The sequence below is a fragment of the Callospermophilus lateralis genome, chromosome 12, assembly GCF_048772815.1.
Source record: "Callospermophilus lateralis isolate mCalLat2 chromosome 12, mCalLat2.hap1, whole genome shotgun sequence".
Taxonomy (NCBI): Eukaryota; Metazoa; Chordata; class Mammalia; order Rodentia; family Sciuridae; genus Callospermophilus; species Callospermophilus lateralis.
In genome coordinates this window covers 96,373,140-96,388,405 of record NC_135316.1, presented here as the reverse complement: position 1 = coordinate 96,388,405, position 15,266 = coordinate 96,373,140, and the positions used below count along the sequence as shown (strand labels likewise).

At 39.9% G+C, this 15,266-nt stretch overlaps 1 protein-coding gene across 2 annotated transcripts in view; it reads right to left on the bottom strand.

Moving 5' to 3' along the window:
• Window positions 1–6,871: 6,871 nt before the first annotated feature.
• Gpc6 (glypican 6) overlaps window positions 6,872–15,266 on the bottom strand; it is a 1,045,404-nt gene continuing 1,037,009 nt past the window's right edge. For both annotated transcript variants that reach the window (XM_076872353.1, XM_076872354.1), the window contains 2 exons: window positions 13,628–13,803; window positions 6,872–8,569 (listed from right to left, as the gene is read on the bottom strand). In XM_076872353.1, the coding sequence (XP_076728468.1) occupies window positions 8,367–8,569; window positions 13,628–13,803 (379 nt within the window). In that variant the 3' untranslated portion in view covers window positions 6,872–8,366. The remainder of the gene's footprint in view (window positions 8,570–13,627; window positions 13,804–15,266) is intronic.

Genomic DNA, 15,266 nt, shown 5'->3' with positions numbered 1-15,266 from the left:
TTTCTTCTTTTTACCTCCTCTTGGTCCATCCCATGTCACTCCCTCCCTGATCCTAAGACACCAGGAGGGGGAGCATCAAAGCCCTGCTCCAGAGGCTGAAGGATTTCAGGTATGGCAAACCATCTTTTCCTCAGAAAGCCATGTTGCTGGCCCATTTCTCCTGGTTTTATGCTCTCTCTCCAGAAATATACTACTCGATGTGCACTCTTCCCTCAAATAAACAAAGACCATTGTGTTCAGAAACAAACACATGTATGGAACCCAGGCATGTTTGGTGATACAAAAATAGCCTGTACATGCTAATTCATATTCAATGGTTCAAACAAAAACCAGTAAAATTACTCGTGTGTCACTAACAAGTTTTTAATCATACTCTTGGCTTACTGTAATTTGGACAAACTCATTTCTCACATTCAAGAACTCAGTATATAATTCACAACCTATGATTCAGAACTGGAGCTGAACAGGAAGACGGATGGAATGTCATTCTACCAGATTTACCTTGGAGGACTGGTTCCTGGGTTCCTGTGGCTGAACTGATGGTTTGGTTCTACAAACTGATAAGAAGTTAATAGGAACCAGAATGATTTATATTCCTGAGGATTTGGATGGGCCAGGGATAAGGGATTAAAAAAAAGAAGGGAGAGGATAAACCAAGGCAAGGGGAGATCTTTTTTTTTTTTTTTTTTTTTTAAAGAGAGAGAGAGAGAGAATTTTTTAATATTTATTTTTTAGTTATCGGCGGACACAACATCTTTGTTTGTACATGGTGCTGAGAATCAAACCCCGGGCTGCACGCATGCCGGGCGAGCGCGCTACCACTTGAGCCACATCCCCAGCCCGCAAGGGGAGATCTTGGCCTGTGCAGCTTCTCAGATTTGTGCAGAAGGGACAGTGGCTCCTGCCTACTCTGTGGAAGTGTGGTGACAATTGTGAAAGTAAATGAAATTAGAAAGCTGCCCTCAGGGTGGAATGCTCTATGCAAATGCAGGCATGTTATGTCAAGAAAGAAATCAACAGAATTTTGTGGACAGACCTTTTCCCAACTTGAAGGACACGATTCTCTCTTGGGAAGGAAGGTGGTGACCCTGCCTTTTAAGCAGGACAGGTGGAGATCGACAAGGGAAGGAGCTTTAACTCCAGGAAGAGGAAGAGCCCCAAGATCTGTACAGTTCAGTCTTTATTTTAACTAAGGAAACCATCACCAGGACATAGACTGGGCGTGGTCTTCGGTGTCACCAGTACTTCTGATGCTTTCCCAATTTAGTCAACAAAGAAGCCACACTGTTTGAATCTACTCATTGTTGAATTATTTTGAGTTTCATTTGGGGTCAACTTGACCTTCATAATAGATAAATAAACCACAGACAGGGCTAGTGTGTGGGAAGCGTCATGGGGGATGGGCTAAGCACCAGGGCCACTTGCTTTCCGTGAATGTGATGTCTAGGCCAAATTGTCAACAAGGGGAAGGCAGAGTTGACATGTGTCCCTGTCCTAGCCATCACACTTTGGTTCATGGCAGCTAAAAGTTCAAGATTATGCAAGAACCCAGAATTGGTAGTTTATTTACTTAGGACTTTAATCTCTCTCTAAAAAAAAAAAATATTAAGACAGAAAGCAGCTAAATGACAGTATACCTCATAAATAAAAATTAAATGTATGTCCTCTGAACAAACAAAAATCTATGGATTCCTGTTCTCATTCTTGTTGCTATTTTGTATACTCACTGCCAATTCTCAGAGCAGTTTCCGATAATTCAATTGAGTTTGTAATTAAAAAGCTAAAATTGTTCTCCTATACCTTCATTTTTCTGCCTAGTTCCTACAGATCTGGGCTTACGGCACGGTCTCCTTTCTGTGACTGGACAAGTTAATTAATCTTACTATATCACATTTTATTTATTATAAAACAAGTATTATTATTCTTATCTCCTAGAGCTTCATAAAAATGAAGCACATAATGATCTTGGCAGAGTTCCTAATTAAAACCTATTTAAAAATGTCAGTCAGTACTACCAGCAGGGTGGCGGGCAGGGCTGTGTCCTCTTAGGCCTTGGGCCTTACCAGGGGCTAAGGGGTTCAGCCCTTAAGCTTAACATGGCTGCCTGTTGAGCTCATTCATCTCACACCAGGGGCAACTCACTGACGGGTCTCCAGACCCACTGAAGTACAGAAGACCGTTTCTGGGCTGAGACCTTTGCGTCAGCCTGGAAATCCCTGTCCCCAGGTCTGCTCATGGCTGTCTCCTATCATTAGGTCCGAGTTAGAAGGCCCTCCCTTGAGGAGCCCCTCCTGCACCACTCATCTGCCCACTTCTTGATTTATGCCCTCATGGCACTGCCCCATTTCTAGTCCCCTGTTCACGGGTCACCTCTGGGCTGTCTCTTGTGCTACTGCCAACTAGGAGTGAGTCGTGAGGGAGCAGAGGTCTTGGTGTCTTGCCTTTGCACCTGGAAATGTGCCTGGTGTCTGGCTTAGGATAATGGTTCATGTCTGTTTAAAGAACATAGTTGCCCAGGTCAACTTTTTTAATTTCCAAAATCCATGGGTGCTTGTTTTCACGGGAGAGAGGACATTAGTCAAGGTAAGTATCCTGCATTCTTGACTGTTTTGTAAATAGAACTCTTTGTCTCCAAACTTGAGCACTCAGAGGATGACATTTCCCTTTTTTACCTCTGCTTTCTGCTTCGAGGTGTGCAGAGCATGAGCCCCTGAGGTAGACTACAAAGGCAGGCGTCTAATCCCTCCTGGCTTCACTGTGTCCCATTTACGAGCAGACAAAATATATTCCGCCACATTTTCTCCCAGCAGGTAAATGCGTTGTGTAATGGAATTGGACTGGCACCACATCAATTGTGAATTCTGTTCAAATACACTTGAACTTGTGGCTACGTCTTTAGCTCTCCAGATATAAAACAATACTCCACCACTAATCACCCCTATTTTATAAATTGGTATTTTTATAATCAGTGTCATTTGGATACACTTATTTGTGTATATATTTTAACTATTACCCCAATCCATGTATCCAGAGAGGAAATTAAAAAATATTGTCATTCTCTGATAAGAAGGATATGTGGCTTATTTTTTTCAAATCCATTGGGATATGTTTCCTTGCCAATAAGTTAGTTTACTTTCAAATCACATTTGCTATATTCTGATTTTAAAAAATTATATATATGTATATATGTATATATTAGTTGTTGGACACAATACCTTTATTTTATTTATTTTTATGTGGTGTTGAGGATCAAACCCAGTGCCTCACACGTGCTAGGTGAATACTGTACTGCTGAGCCACATCCCCAGCCCCTATATTCTGATTTTGTAAGTGGAATTATCCTAAAGTTCCTTCATTGTCTTGTAAAAATCACTTTTTTTTAGGTAAAAACAAAGATGGCAACAATGCAAGTTAAATTTTAGTATTCTTTGCAGGTAAATGCCTCATTCTTGATAACTTTACTTATATGGGTTACTTATATTTCTACACTTTATGTAGAAATAAGTGATGCATATGTAATAATCATGGTTAACTGCATTGGGGAATGAATAATTTTCAACTGGGGGCTTCTGGCAACCAGTGATATAGCACCAGAGCAGGACTGGAAGAGAGGAGGAGTTCAATAAATGTTTGTTACATGAATCTTTAGTAAGTTATGCAATATTTAGCATGCCTGAGAGTGTGGAACATTTCAAAATGCAAAAAATCAATACAATTTGTTAAATTTGGAGATTGTTAGTCCTTTCACATATAAGCTTATTCTTCTTTTCTCATTTATATAGTACTGAGATCAGTTCTAAGCCATTAAAGTTTTTCTTCAAGAAGAAACCAATACAGTAGAAGAGAAATTAGAAATTTCCCATACACATTTGGAAAACTCTGTTTTCCAAAGTTCTGAAAGTTTCTAATTTCAAATATAGAACATAGTTTGGTGAGTGGCACTGATTTAATCTATGTGTCTTGTTTTTTAATACTGAAACTTCTAAGAGGGTCTCAAACAAAAACATTCCAAAGCTCTGAATTTTAGACTATGACATAAGTTTAGGCAAAATAATTAAGAAAAATGCAAAAAGAGAGCAGGTAGATTTTTAAAAACTATTTTAATACAAGATTAATAGCAACTTTCTATCCAAATCAGAAATGAAAAATCTTAACCCAAATAATAGTCATTTGACAGTCACATAAAATTTTAGGTTTGATTGGTGCACACATTTATCCTGCACATATATTCTGTATATGCACACAGAGACCTCAGTACTATGCTGTACTTGGGTGTTTTCTCATGGAAATAGCTCTTCGCAAGGCAATGTCAAACAAAGATTCCAGTAACTGCTCAACTTTGAATGACGCTCCAAATGTTCCCATGCCAAGCTGAGTCTGTACTGTAGCAAACCATGATATAGCAAGTCTCTAGAATGCGTACAAATCAATATGCTATTTGTATTAAGTTGGCCTAAGACTAAACACTGGCTAATGTCTCCACCGAGGAGGAACACATTACAAATTTATAAGTTATAGTCTCCTTTACTCCTCTTCTGTTGGCAAAGCTAAACTGCTTTTTTCTTTTTAATTAAAATCAGATCTGTTCATGACTGTAAGTTAATGAAAATGAGTTTGAATTTCTTCAAGTTTTGGATAAGTCAAAACTTGCTTTTTTGAACATTTCTACCTTTAATCAAACCATATGATAATTAGCCTTGCAAGGAAGTAATAAAAGAAACACAACTCAAGAATTTGCTGTTTTACTCCTCCTCGGGGACTTTAGTTGGTGACTTTAGTTGGTGTTTGGTCCATAGCCAAAACATGTATGTAATGGCAAAAAAATGACAGTAGGCTAATGTCTGCAGCAGGGAATGTAAATTAAATATGAGGGTTCTGCATCCAATAGTATTTCCAATGTAATTTAACGAATGTTACTTTTTGAATTACTACTGCTTATTGATGAGTAATAGTGTTTCTCAGTGTAGACAAAATAGGATTTTCTATCCCTTACATTGGAAGCCCATGATGTGAATAACTTATCCATCTGGGTAAATCACTATAAGGGAGTCAGATTTCTAGTGCTAATAGTCTGTGATGGCTATAATCAAAGTGCCAGCTTGACCTTCATTAAAATGACAGGAGACTGTCACGCTGCCCTTCAATACAGAACCACAAGCAGATCTCTCATAGGCAAATTTGCAATTCATTCTTCTCTGCTAAAGACTTTAGCTTCCATTTAGCTTTTGTTGTAACATATACAAAGTATAATATACATCAGTTACAGACGTGTACTTCTGTTAGAAAAATACATATTATAACTAAAGAACATGTAAATAGAGGCACTTCAATAAGCTAAGTGTTTGCAGTTATGAGCATCACCCACCAATTTCTAGTGTCCGATTGCAGTGAGCTTATTCCTCTCTACTCATAACAGAAGTTATGATGTGATTACAGAATTGAGGGGACATCAGAACAAAGGAAGGCAGGCCATGAAAGATAATGGAGCATCACTGCATCCCCTATCACTGTGCTGAAACAAGAAAAATTAATTTGGGAGGGGCAATTTCAAAATACTTACTGAAAAGGGATACCTAGATAAAACTAGATTCCTTAGGGACTGAAGAAAATTCTCATGGTCAATTATTCTGAAAAGCATATGACATAGTAGCATGATGATCAAAACCAGGAAGTGTAGTTCTGTCACATTTTAACCACATTCATGCAGGGTGACTAATATTGTGGCATTATTAACTGAGAGTCATTTCAGCTCTCTGCCTGGCTCATATGCATCACTGTATCTCATCCATAGGAATAATATTAATAATGAAGGTGTTGAAACAAATGAAGCAGGCATTTATATATTATCTGTGTGGTTAGTGCGTATAGAACATAGGTTCACATTCATTCATATAATGTGTATTCAAACACATGCACAAAACTGGTTGGGTGAGAAAGCACAGGGAAAAAACAAAGCATCTTGATTTATTTTATAGAAGCGAATGCAGAAATATTTTTAGAAAAAGAGTTGAAGTTTAAAGCCATAAAAATAAGTTATTACTCAAATATTCTGGAAAAATCAAGGTTGATTGAATTTGTATTGCACCTTAATTATTGGAGAAAACCAGTTCTGATTTCTGAACACACAATGAAATGAGCAACATACACAATTGGTCCTTCTCAGAGATGTGTTATGTGTAACTGGTGATAGGAAGCTGAAGGTTGGCAGTGAAATGAATGGCTTTCTAGAAGTGTGTAATGCTGAATTAGACTTGGTGTTAATTTCATCGAGATTTAAAGGAAAGATACCACAAAGTCTCTCTGATTCCTACATTTCATATTTCGTTAGGCAATAGAAGCTTGGAAATACTTTCTGTTTTGCAAAAGTGCTCAAATATACTTAATACCATTGTGCCGCATGTGTTCTACTTAAACGTGATGACTAAATCAATAACTAATTTTAAGTTTGATGAGAACAGAGATCGAAAAATACTGTTTACGTGTCAATACTGTCAATGAGTTAGTTAAAATGCGACTGGCATACTATGGGGTCCTGACATATTACTTTTCCTAAATCTGGATGCATTGTAAAAAATCAAGAAACACATGGACAGCCAAGTGTACTCAGAAAGCCCCAGTTTGGTTTGTTTTGCTTCTCTCTGCCAGGAGGAGCATGGGGCCTGGCTTTGGCTTACTTGGCAGACAGGGCAAGCTCTAAACTGGTCTCCTGAGTGTAGGTCATTTATCCAAGTGCCAAGCAGGAATCTGAGGCCGAAGGTGTTGCACATGAAAGCAATGTTTTTTTGTTTGTTTGTTTTGCTTTTTTTTTTTCCTTTTTTTTTTTTTTTTTGTGAATAACATTCTTTACACATACAGTTTCCCTTACCAGCAAAGTCCTGCACATCCATGGCTTGTCCCATGAGCTCAGGACAGGTCTGGAGCAATGGGGACAAAGCAGGCTCACGCAGAAAGGATGTGCCCTGGCAAACTTTTAATAGATGGACAGTTAGATACGTAAAAAGTTCTCTTCCTTGATTCTTGGTGCTCACAGGTCATTGAGGGATCCCTTCTCTGAGCAGCACAAAACAGGAAGAGCTGGTTGACAAAACATTTTTTTTTTTTTTTTTTTACAAAGGTGTGTCAACCCTGAGCTTGGAATTAAGAAGTTAAAATCTGTGATTTATATATATATATAGATATAAAAATAGATGATCATACTAAGACTAAAAAAGTGAAAGAAATCTCCATGTCAATACTATATATATAGTTTCTTTTTTTTTGTCTTGAAATTTTTTGTTGTTGTGAGTTATTTTGTAGGAGAATGCCCTTGTGATGCAGAAATCAATCGACACAAAGCAAATAGTCAAACATGAAAACTTATCTATGGATCTAATTGTTTATCAACTCGGTAAAACAAAAACCAAAAAACCAACAAACTCCTATTTTAGGAGGGTAATGAACACAGGGCAGAAACATCTAAATTCATGTCAAACCTGTGGCAAAAGCAGAGATTGTATCACTGAAGATGATATTCAATTGAGATGTTGGAGGGGGGGATGATTTGATGGGGGTGTACACTAGTAACTGAAGATGAAGAAGAAATCTGTGCCAATTGGATACAATGGACAGACATTAAGACAATTAAGGAAAATGGAGCCATTACTGACATTGAAGTTGGGCAGGTTGAGAGAGAGGTGCTGAGTTGGAGTAAGTTTTGCTCTCATATTAAAGATGGAATTCTAAATTGATTATCAGTACCTCCAAATCAATTTGGTATTTGTGGTTAGAGTGCAAGATGGCACCTCCAAGACAACAGTGTAATTTTACTACATTTTTTTAAAATTTCAAGCTTTCTCCCCATAAGCATTTTGTAAACCTGAATTGTCACAGAAAAGCTTACCCTGGGAGTTGGCTGTCAATGCAGAACCTAGAGCATTGCAGTTCCTTTATTTTGCTCTTTTGTTGCTTCTTTGTTGAAAATGCAGTTGTCTTGGGGTTTGGCCTGATTTTAAAAGGAAAATTATTTTCTTCCTACCTTTTAATTTTTAAATGGGGTGGGGGGAGAAAAAACTCACAACGTGAGACTTCTTTACTTCTGCAGCATAAAAGCAAATGAAGGTAAGAAAATCTCCTGGTACGAAAGATTGGAGTAAGAATTCTTTCTGGAATAAACAAAGTCCCCACAGATAGCTGAAAAGAGGAAGCAGTTCATCTGGCACCCGGTACTCTTTGGGAAAACAAAAAGGGAGGCAGATCTCAGTACTGCTCTCTTCCCATAGAAAACGGTAAGTTTTTGTGGTATAGTCCATTGTCCAAGAGTGTAAGAAAGGAAGGGAGTTGGCCACTCAGATAGCTAAAATGCAGTTTCATCTGACCAAAACCCAGGATTATCTGCACAGTCTCTGCAGTGCCAACACCATGCAGACCAGGGACCACGAGAGCAGGGAGTGGCCAAGCCCAGCCGCAGAAGAGTCCTCTTCTCTCCTGTCGGGGTCAACTGCAGGGGCCTCGGTGGTGACAAACTCAAACTCTGTGGGACACACATCATCCATGCACCCACTGCCACTCCCTGAGCCGCTGGATTCATCACCTGGTGTAGAAAGATTGAAAAAGAAAGTTAGGCCACACTCCAGGAAGAAATGGAGGCAAAGAACACAGCAGATCCGGGCACGGTAGGCAGGAACTATCCCATCCAAGGATCCCCCATGGTGCAGGTGGGCGGGCAGCTTTATGATGGACGGGTGGACTGTATGCCAATAGGTGGCTGAAACACAACATTAATTGATATCCCGAGTTATGAGTCATCTCTACCATGTTTGGCATCAGAAAGATATTTCTTCCTCTGGCCAATATTTAAATTACATTAAGAAATTTCACTCTGTGCTCTGAGCTGTTGTTCTCAGCAAGTACCATGCCTTTAAAGGAATTTTGAAAAGGACACTTTTTTGTTTTATTTTTGATATGGGGAATTGAACCCAGGGGCATTTAACACTGAGCCACATCCTCAGCCTTTTTTTTTGGGGGGGGGGGCCAGGTGGGTGTACAAGAGATTGAACTGAGGGGCACTGGATCACTGAGTCACATCCACAGCCCTATTTCATATTTTATTTAAAGACAGGGTCTCACTGAGTTGATTAGCACCTCACTTTTGCTTAGGCTGGCTTTAAACTCACGATCAGCCTCTGGAGCCAATGGGATTACAGGTGTGCGCCATGGCACCCAGCCCCTCAACCCTTTTTATGTTTTATCAGAGAGAGGGTCTCACTGAATTGCTTAGTGCCTTGCTAAGTTGCTGAGGCTGGCTTTGAACTTGTGATTCTTCTGCCTGAGCATTTTAAAGGAAAGAACAGAGAAGGAAAACAACCATGCGAGTAGGAAATTGGAGGAGCCACAGTGAAGGGCTATGGAAGGGAGACCTTATGGTTGATTTTAGCTATTTTTCCCCAATCATGTTCTCCTCCCAAGGGCAAGGATGGGCCCTTTCTTACCCAGCACCTCGCTCTACACCAGGGCTTGACCAGCTACGACCTGTTGCCTGTTTCTCTATGGTCCATCACCTAAGAGCAGTTTTTATAATCTTAAGAGGCTTGGGAAAAAAAGTCAGGAGTCATGTTTTGTGACATGTAAGAAGGCTACACGTGAAATTCAGACTTCAGTGTCCAGTTGTGAAGTCGGATGGGAGCGCGGCCTCACATCTGGGTTATCTCCAGTTGCACTGTCGTAGGGCAAAGTCGAGTAGTTGCGACAGCACTGGATGGCCCTCAAAGTTGTAACAGCATATCTACTATCTGGTCCTGTTGACAGAGAAAGTTTGGCGTTCCCTGCTTGAAACCAGAGCTCAGACGCCCACATGACCTGTTGTCCCTGGGGGGCGTCTTCCCCTCTGCCCTCCATGCCTCTTGGCCTGCTCTATTCCCAGGCCTCACTGCTTGGTTCCTTCTTTGTGATAAACCTTGTCTCTCAGATATGGCCCCAGGCCAGGTTCCATCGGCCACAGTCAGTGCTCTGTATCAGGGTTCCGAATCTCTGTTGTCAACCAACTGCGGGTCAAGAATAATTCCAGAAAGTTCTGAAAAGCAGAACTTGGAGATGATGAATGACCTCATATAGGAAGTACAAGGGAGCTGCCTCCCTCCCTTCTGCCTTCCTGCCATGCGTGGCCAGAGGTCATTCTCTGGAGGGCACAGTAACAAGGTGCCATCTGGGAAGCGGAGACGAGACTTGCCCTGGACTCCAAACCCTGGCCCTTGACCTGGGACTTCCCAGCCTGCAGAACTGTGAGAAACAAATTTCCTTGGCTTATAAACTTAAGAAAAAAGAGCAAAACTTGAATTTTCTGCATACCGAGTTGAATCCACATAAATGGAGTGATGTGTCAGAAGTCCCTGATGGGCCCCTGCCATTTCAGACCCTCAGTCTCTCCCAGCACTGGGCACTATGAGGTTAGTCCTATGATGGTTGTGTTGTACTGAGCATGTACAGGCATTTTTTTCTTGTCATGATTCCCTAAACAATACAGTATAATAACCGTTTCCATAGCCCTTACATTGACTAGGTGTTAGAGGTGATTTAGAGGTGATTTAAAGCATATAGGAGGTTACATGCAAATACTAAGCCATTTTATATAGAAGACGGGAGCATCTGTGGATTTTGGTGTCCGGGGGGCTGAAACCAATCTCCCACTACTGTGTCAGCTTTGTGAAGGTACTTATCTCTACCTGGGATTGTATTATTTATTTGTCTGTTCAGTCATTTACTGTTGATTTCCTCTTGAGAATGTGTAGAATGTTGATATTGTTCACTCCTGAATTTTCATGGCTCCTGGCATATAGCAGGTGGTTGGTAAATACTTGCTGAATAAGGAAATGTGCCTCTAGCAGTTGACTCAGTTTCCTTATCTTAACACACGTGGGTGATAGCAGGTGCCTTGCAGAGTGTATGTGAAGACAACTCTGTACAGTACAACACAGCATCCAGCTCACCACTGTCAGTGACACCTGATAGAAAAACTATGGTTCCTACAGCAAAATTTAAGATGTCATTACTAATTTAAATGGAGTAGGACAAGCCGAATAACTTTGCTGAGGCTACATTTTCTCACCTGTAAAAAAATAAAATTAATAATGTCTATTTTACAAAATCATGAGGAATAAGTGAGAAAACATTCTCGGAAGGCATTCAGGAAACTAAGCTTTGTTTGTCGTTACGATTCCTCCTTAGTCAATGATCTAAGCTCCTCCCTGTTGGTCTGAGATGCTGATGTGCCTTGAGCTGGGATTGGCGCCATCTTGGCTACTGATGCTACTTAAGTGAAGCCATGGTAGTAGAGGGACTCTTCTAAAGTGCCCTAGAGTGAGAAAGACAAAACTCAGCACTGTGTTATTGTTTTTCAAATGGGACATTAAATATCAGATAAGATCACTTGAATACATATACTATGTTCTTAACATTTTTCTCTGCTTTATCTTTAATGGACTTTAAAAAGGGGCGGGTGATATCCATTAATTAAATTCAGAGACACCAGAATTGCGAAGGACTTGTTCTGAACGTAGGTATCATGAACAAGAAGTAATATAACCTTTACAAAGATATTATTAGAGTGACTTGGAATATTAAAAATGTGAGAAGCAAATAATGACAAGAGGTTCCAGCTGGGAAAAATAATGGCCCCATCTCTTTCTGAAAAGGAATAACAAACATGGTATTAGGACAAGGGATGGGCAACTTAAAAATGTCACAAGCAATATGGGAGATGATGGCTGTGAGATGCGAAAGGTTTTATATCACAGGCAGTATTCTAAAAGAGAGGCCAAATTTGGTGCTTGGGTTAGAGCTGAGGGATGCTCTTAACTGCTGTTGATTTTTATCTTTTGAGAGGAGATGGAGCAAGGTCCCTGCCTCCTGGACATTTCCTGAGCTTTGCAGATTGACATGCACGGAACCTCTTTAAGTTCTCTCTCCTCTGTAAGGAGAGAGAAGCAATAAGGTCAACATCGGCTAATTCTTATGAATCTTGAATTATTCATTCCAACAGTTACTCTGCAGGTAAGAAAGCATTTTATTACATGGAGGAGACAGAATGGATAAAACAAGGAAAATGTGGCTAAGTAGTGAGCAAGGCAGAAGCAACAAAGCCTAAAACTGGGCCTAACATTCTCTTCTGAAGAGGAAGGGAAAGGTTTAGTTAAGAAGAGAGAGGATAATGGGATGATTCTAGAAACTTCTACAGCAATCATGTCCATCATATGCTAATTATCCTGGGCTTCGAAAATTCTTTTTGACTTCTTTAAAATGGAATAATGCACTTAAAATTTTCTTTAGGGGATGGCTCGGTAGGATGGTGGCAAAGACTTAGGTGACTTAATGTCTTGCATCTGTGACTTGCTTCTTTCGGTCTCATTAATTCAAGCACACAGGCATTGTCTTTTGCTTCAGTGACCAAATTACAGAATCACTGGCAACTTCACATCTTAGCTCCAGGATTCTTTTCCAAGGAACTCTCTTTGTAAGGGTTCACACTTAAGAGGAAACCAACACAACAAAAAACAAAAAGCCAAAGAAAATATCTGCCTTTGTAGTTATGCCTTTTGAATCCACTTAGACAAAACACAAATATAGTTAGTTTTATGTTCATGTTCACTTGCTAGTCCTTCAAATCACTTCTAATGCTTTTGTGATCCTTAATAAAATAGTCATGTATAATATTGCACCAGCATTTTTTTTTGATTCCTCTCAGTATTTCAGATGCAAGCACCTGTGGTTTGTGCGTATGTGCACAATCTGAAAGACAGGAAATTAATGCAGTTGAACTCCCTCACTACCCACCAGGCACTGTCTTAGCTCCTTATAAATCACCTTGAGGGAACTTTCCAACAGCTCCTTAGGCAGAGGTGCTTCCCATTCTATAGAAGGGGAATCCTAAGACTCAAAAGGTACAGCTGCTTCTCAACTTAGGATGAAGTCACATCCCCATAAACCCATTGTTGAGTTGAAAATATTCATAAGTCAGAAATGCACTGAGCACATCTAACCTGCCTGACATACTAACTTAACAGCACAACATTCTACAGGGTCAGCTGTTTCCCTTCGTGATCTGGCTGACTGGGAGCTGCAGCTTGCTGTCTCTGCCCAGCATGGTGAGAACATCGTACTACATAGTGCTAATCTGGAAAAAGATCCAAATGCAAAATTTGAAGGACAGTTTCAACGTGAACGTGTATGGCTTTCGCACCACAGTAAACTCAAAGAATCATAAGTAGAACTGTCGTATGTCAGGACCATCTGTCTGCGTTAGGGATGCCAGTTTACAAGTGGTAAGACCGGGGGTGGGAGTTTGGGGCAGCTGTAAATGTAGATGTAGAGAGGAGAAAGTAAGAACATTACTTTGATATTTTATCACTAATGGATCAACTGGTAGATGAAACTCAGAAACTCTGTTTTCCCTTTGGAATGGCTGCATGTGCCTACTGAAACTATTAAGATCAGTTGTGATTTTTGTATCATCCCAAGTTTTGTGGATTGGACAGCCTGAGGGGAAGAAGGAGACATCATTATATGTGCACATTTCTCTTAAAGAAAAATGATGGTGTCATCTGCTATGACTGTTTTTCACTCTGAAAGTGGCTGGTTCTGGTAAAGATTTCCTTACTGGTGTCCTGGAAGTTGACGTCATTGCCATTGTAGGCATTCTTCAATTTGTTGGTCATCACACGCAGAGCCATGATCTGCTGTCTGATGAAGGTGTCTGGCCGTGTGATGTCCACATCCACCTCAGGGTTATTGATCTGGTTGGTCAACCCATCATTCATGATCTCAGGCAAGTATCTGCAAAGCAGAGAGGGAGAAAAAATTGGGGTGAGGCAGCAGGGACTCAGAACTGGACTCTTCCATGCTGTCTTGAACAGCCAAACCAGCTGGAAGTGGACTTAATTCTTGGCAAAAAATTTGCCCAAAAGCAAAAATGATTTTTTACAGAAGGCGATGTAGCTAAAATGGCTTTTGACTTGTTTTTTTTTTTTTGTTTCTTGCATTTTTAAAATTTTTTTATATATATATATTAAATTATATATAAACTATATTATATATAGTTATATATATTGATAGAATTTGTTGTTATATATTTGTTGATGCACACAATATAATAATATAATATGGCCACAATCACTCCCCCAGCACTGTCCCCTGCTGCCCCACCTCCCACCAACTTGGTCCCTTTCCTCTATTGATCTCCCTCTGATTTTCATGAGATCTTTCACCACCTTCCCTACACTACCTTTTTCCTCTCTAGCTTCTTCGAATGAGAGAAAACATCTAACCCTTAACTTTCTGAGTTTGACTTATTTCACTTTATATGATGGGTCTCTAGTTCCACCCGTTTTCCTGTAAATGACATAATTTCAATTTTCTTTATGGCTAAATAATGCACCATTGTGTATATATATGCCACATTTTCTTTATTCACTTATCTGTTGATGGACACCCGGTCTGATTTCAAAGTTTGTGAACTGTGCTACTATCAACATGGGTATGCCTGTATCATTGTATATGATGACTTTAATTCTTTAGTACAAATACTAAGGAGCAGTATAGATGAGTCATAGGATGTTTTTTCAAGTGCAGTGAATTCCTAGGTAGGTTGGTCGACAAATAAGTACTAAATAGGGTCTTAGAGACATCATTTCTTAAAATTAACTAAATCTTTTCCTCCCCATACAAAAAAAAGTTGCTGAGCTCAGACAAGGGCTTGATAGCTCCCTCAGTTGTTAATTTTGGTTATAAGAACTAGATTTACACATGACACATGATCTGGGAGAGTTCTTTGAGGAAGAGGCCTTACCCCAAAGAAGGGACCCTTACCTCAGATTTTAATCTGAAGAACCTTCTGGATATTAAAAAAAAAAAAAATTGGGGGTGGGTGGGCATCATAGGATTAACCAGTGGTTGCCATACTGGAGGTGTCTATCATGGTTTTTATTTTGTAATGAAATCTTGGGTCTAATTTGGGAGATTTCCCAATATCTGGTAAAACAAAAGGGTGGTATCTAATAGTCCTGAGCTCAGTATTTCTTTAACTGTAACAAAATGTCAAAGTTGTCAGTCCTTCAGGGTCAACTGCCAAAAACTGTGGAGGTGTATTTCCGCAGCAGAGGCTGGAGATCTGCTTGCGCCCTCTCTGCCTCCTGACGCTCACCTGCCAATTTTCCAGTGTTCTGGCTCTTGTCTAAGGAAGCTTCTCATACCTCTTCTTTGTTGCTATTTCCTGTGTCCTTTTTTTGAGTGCAGATGGC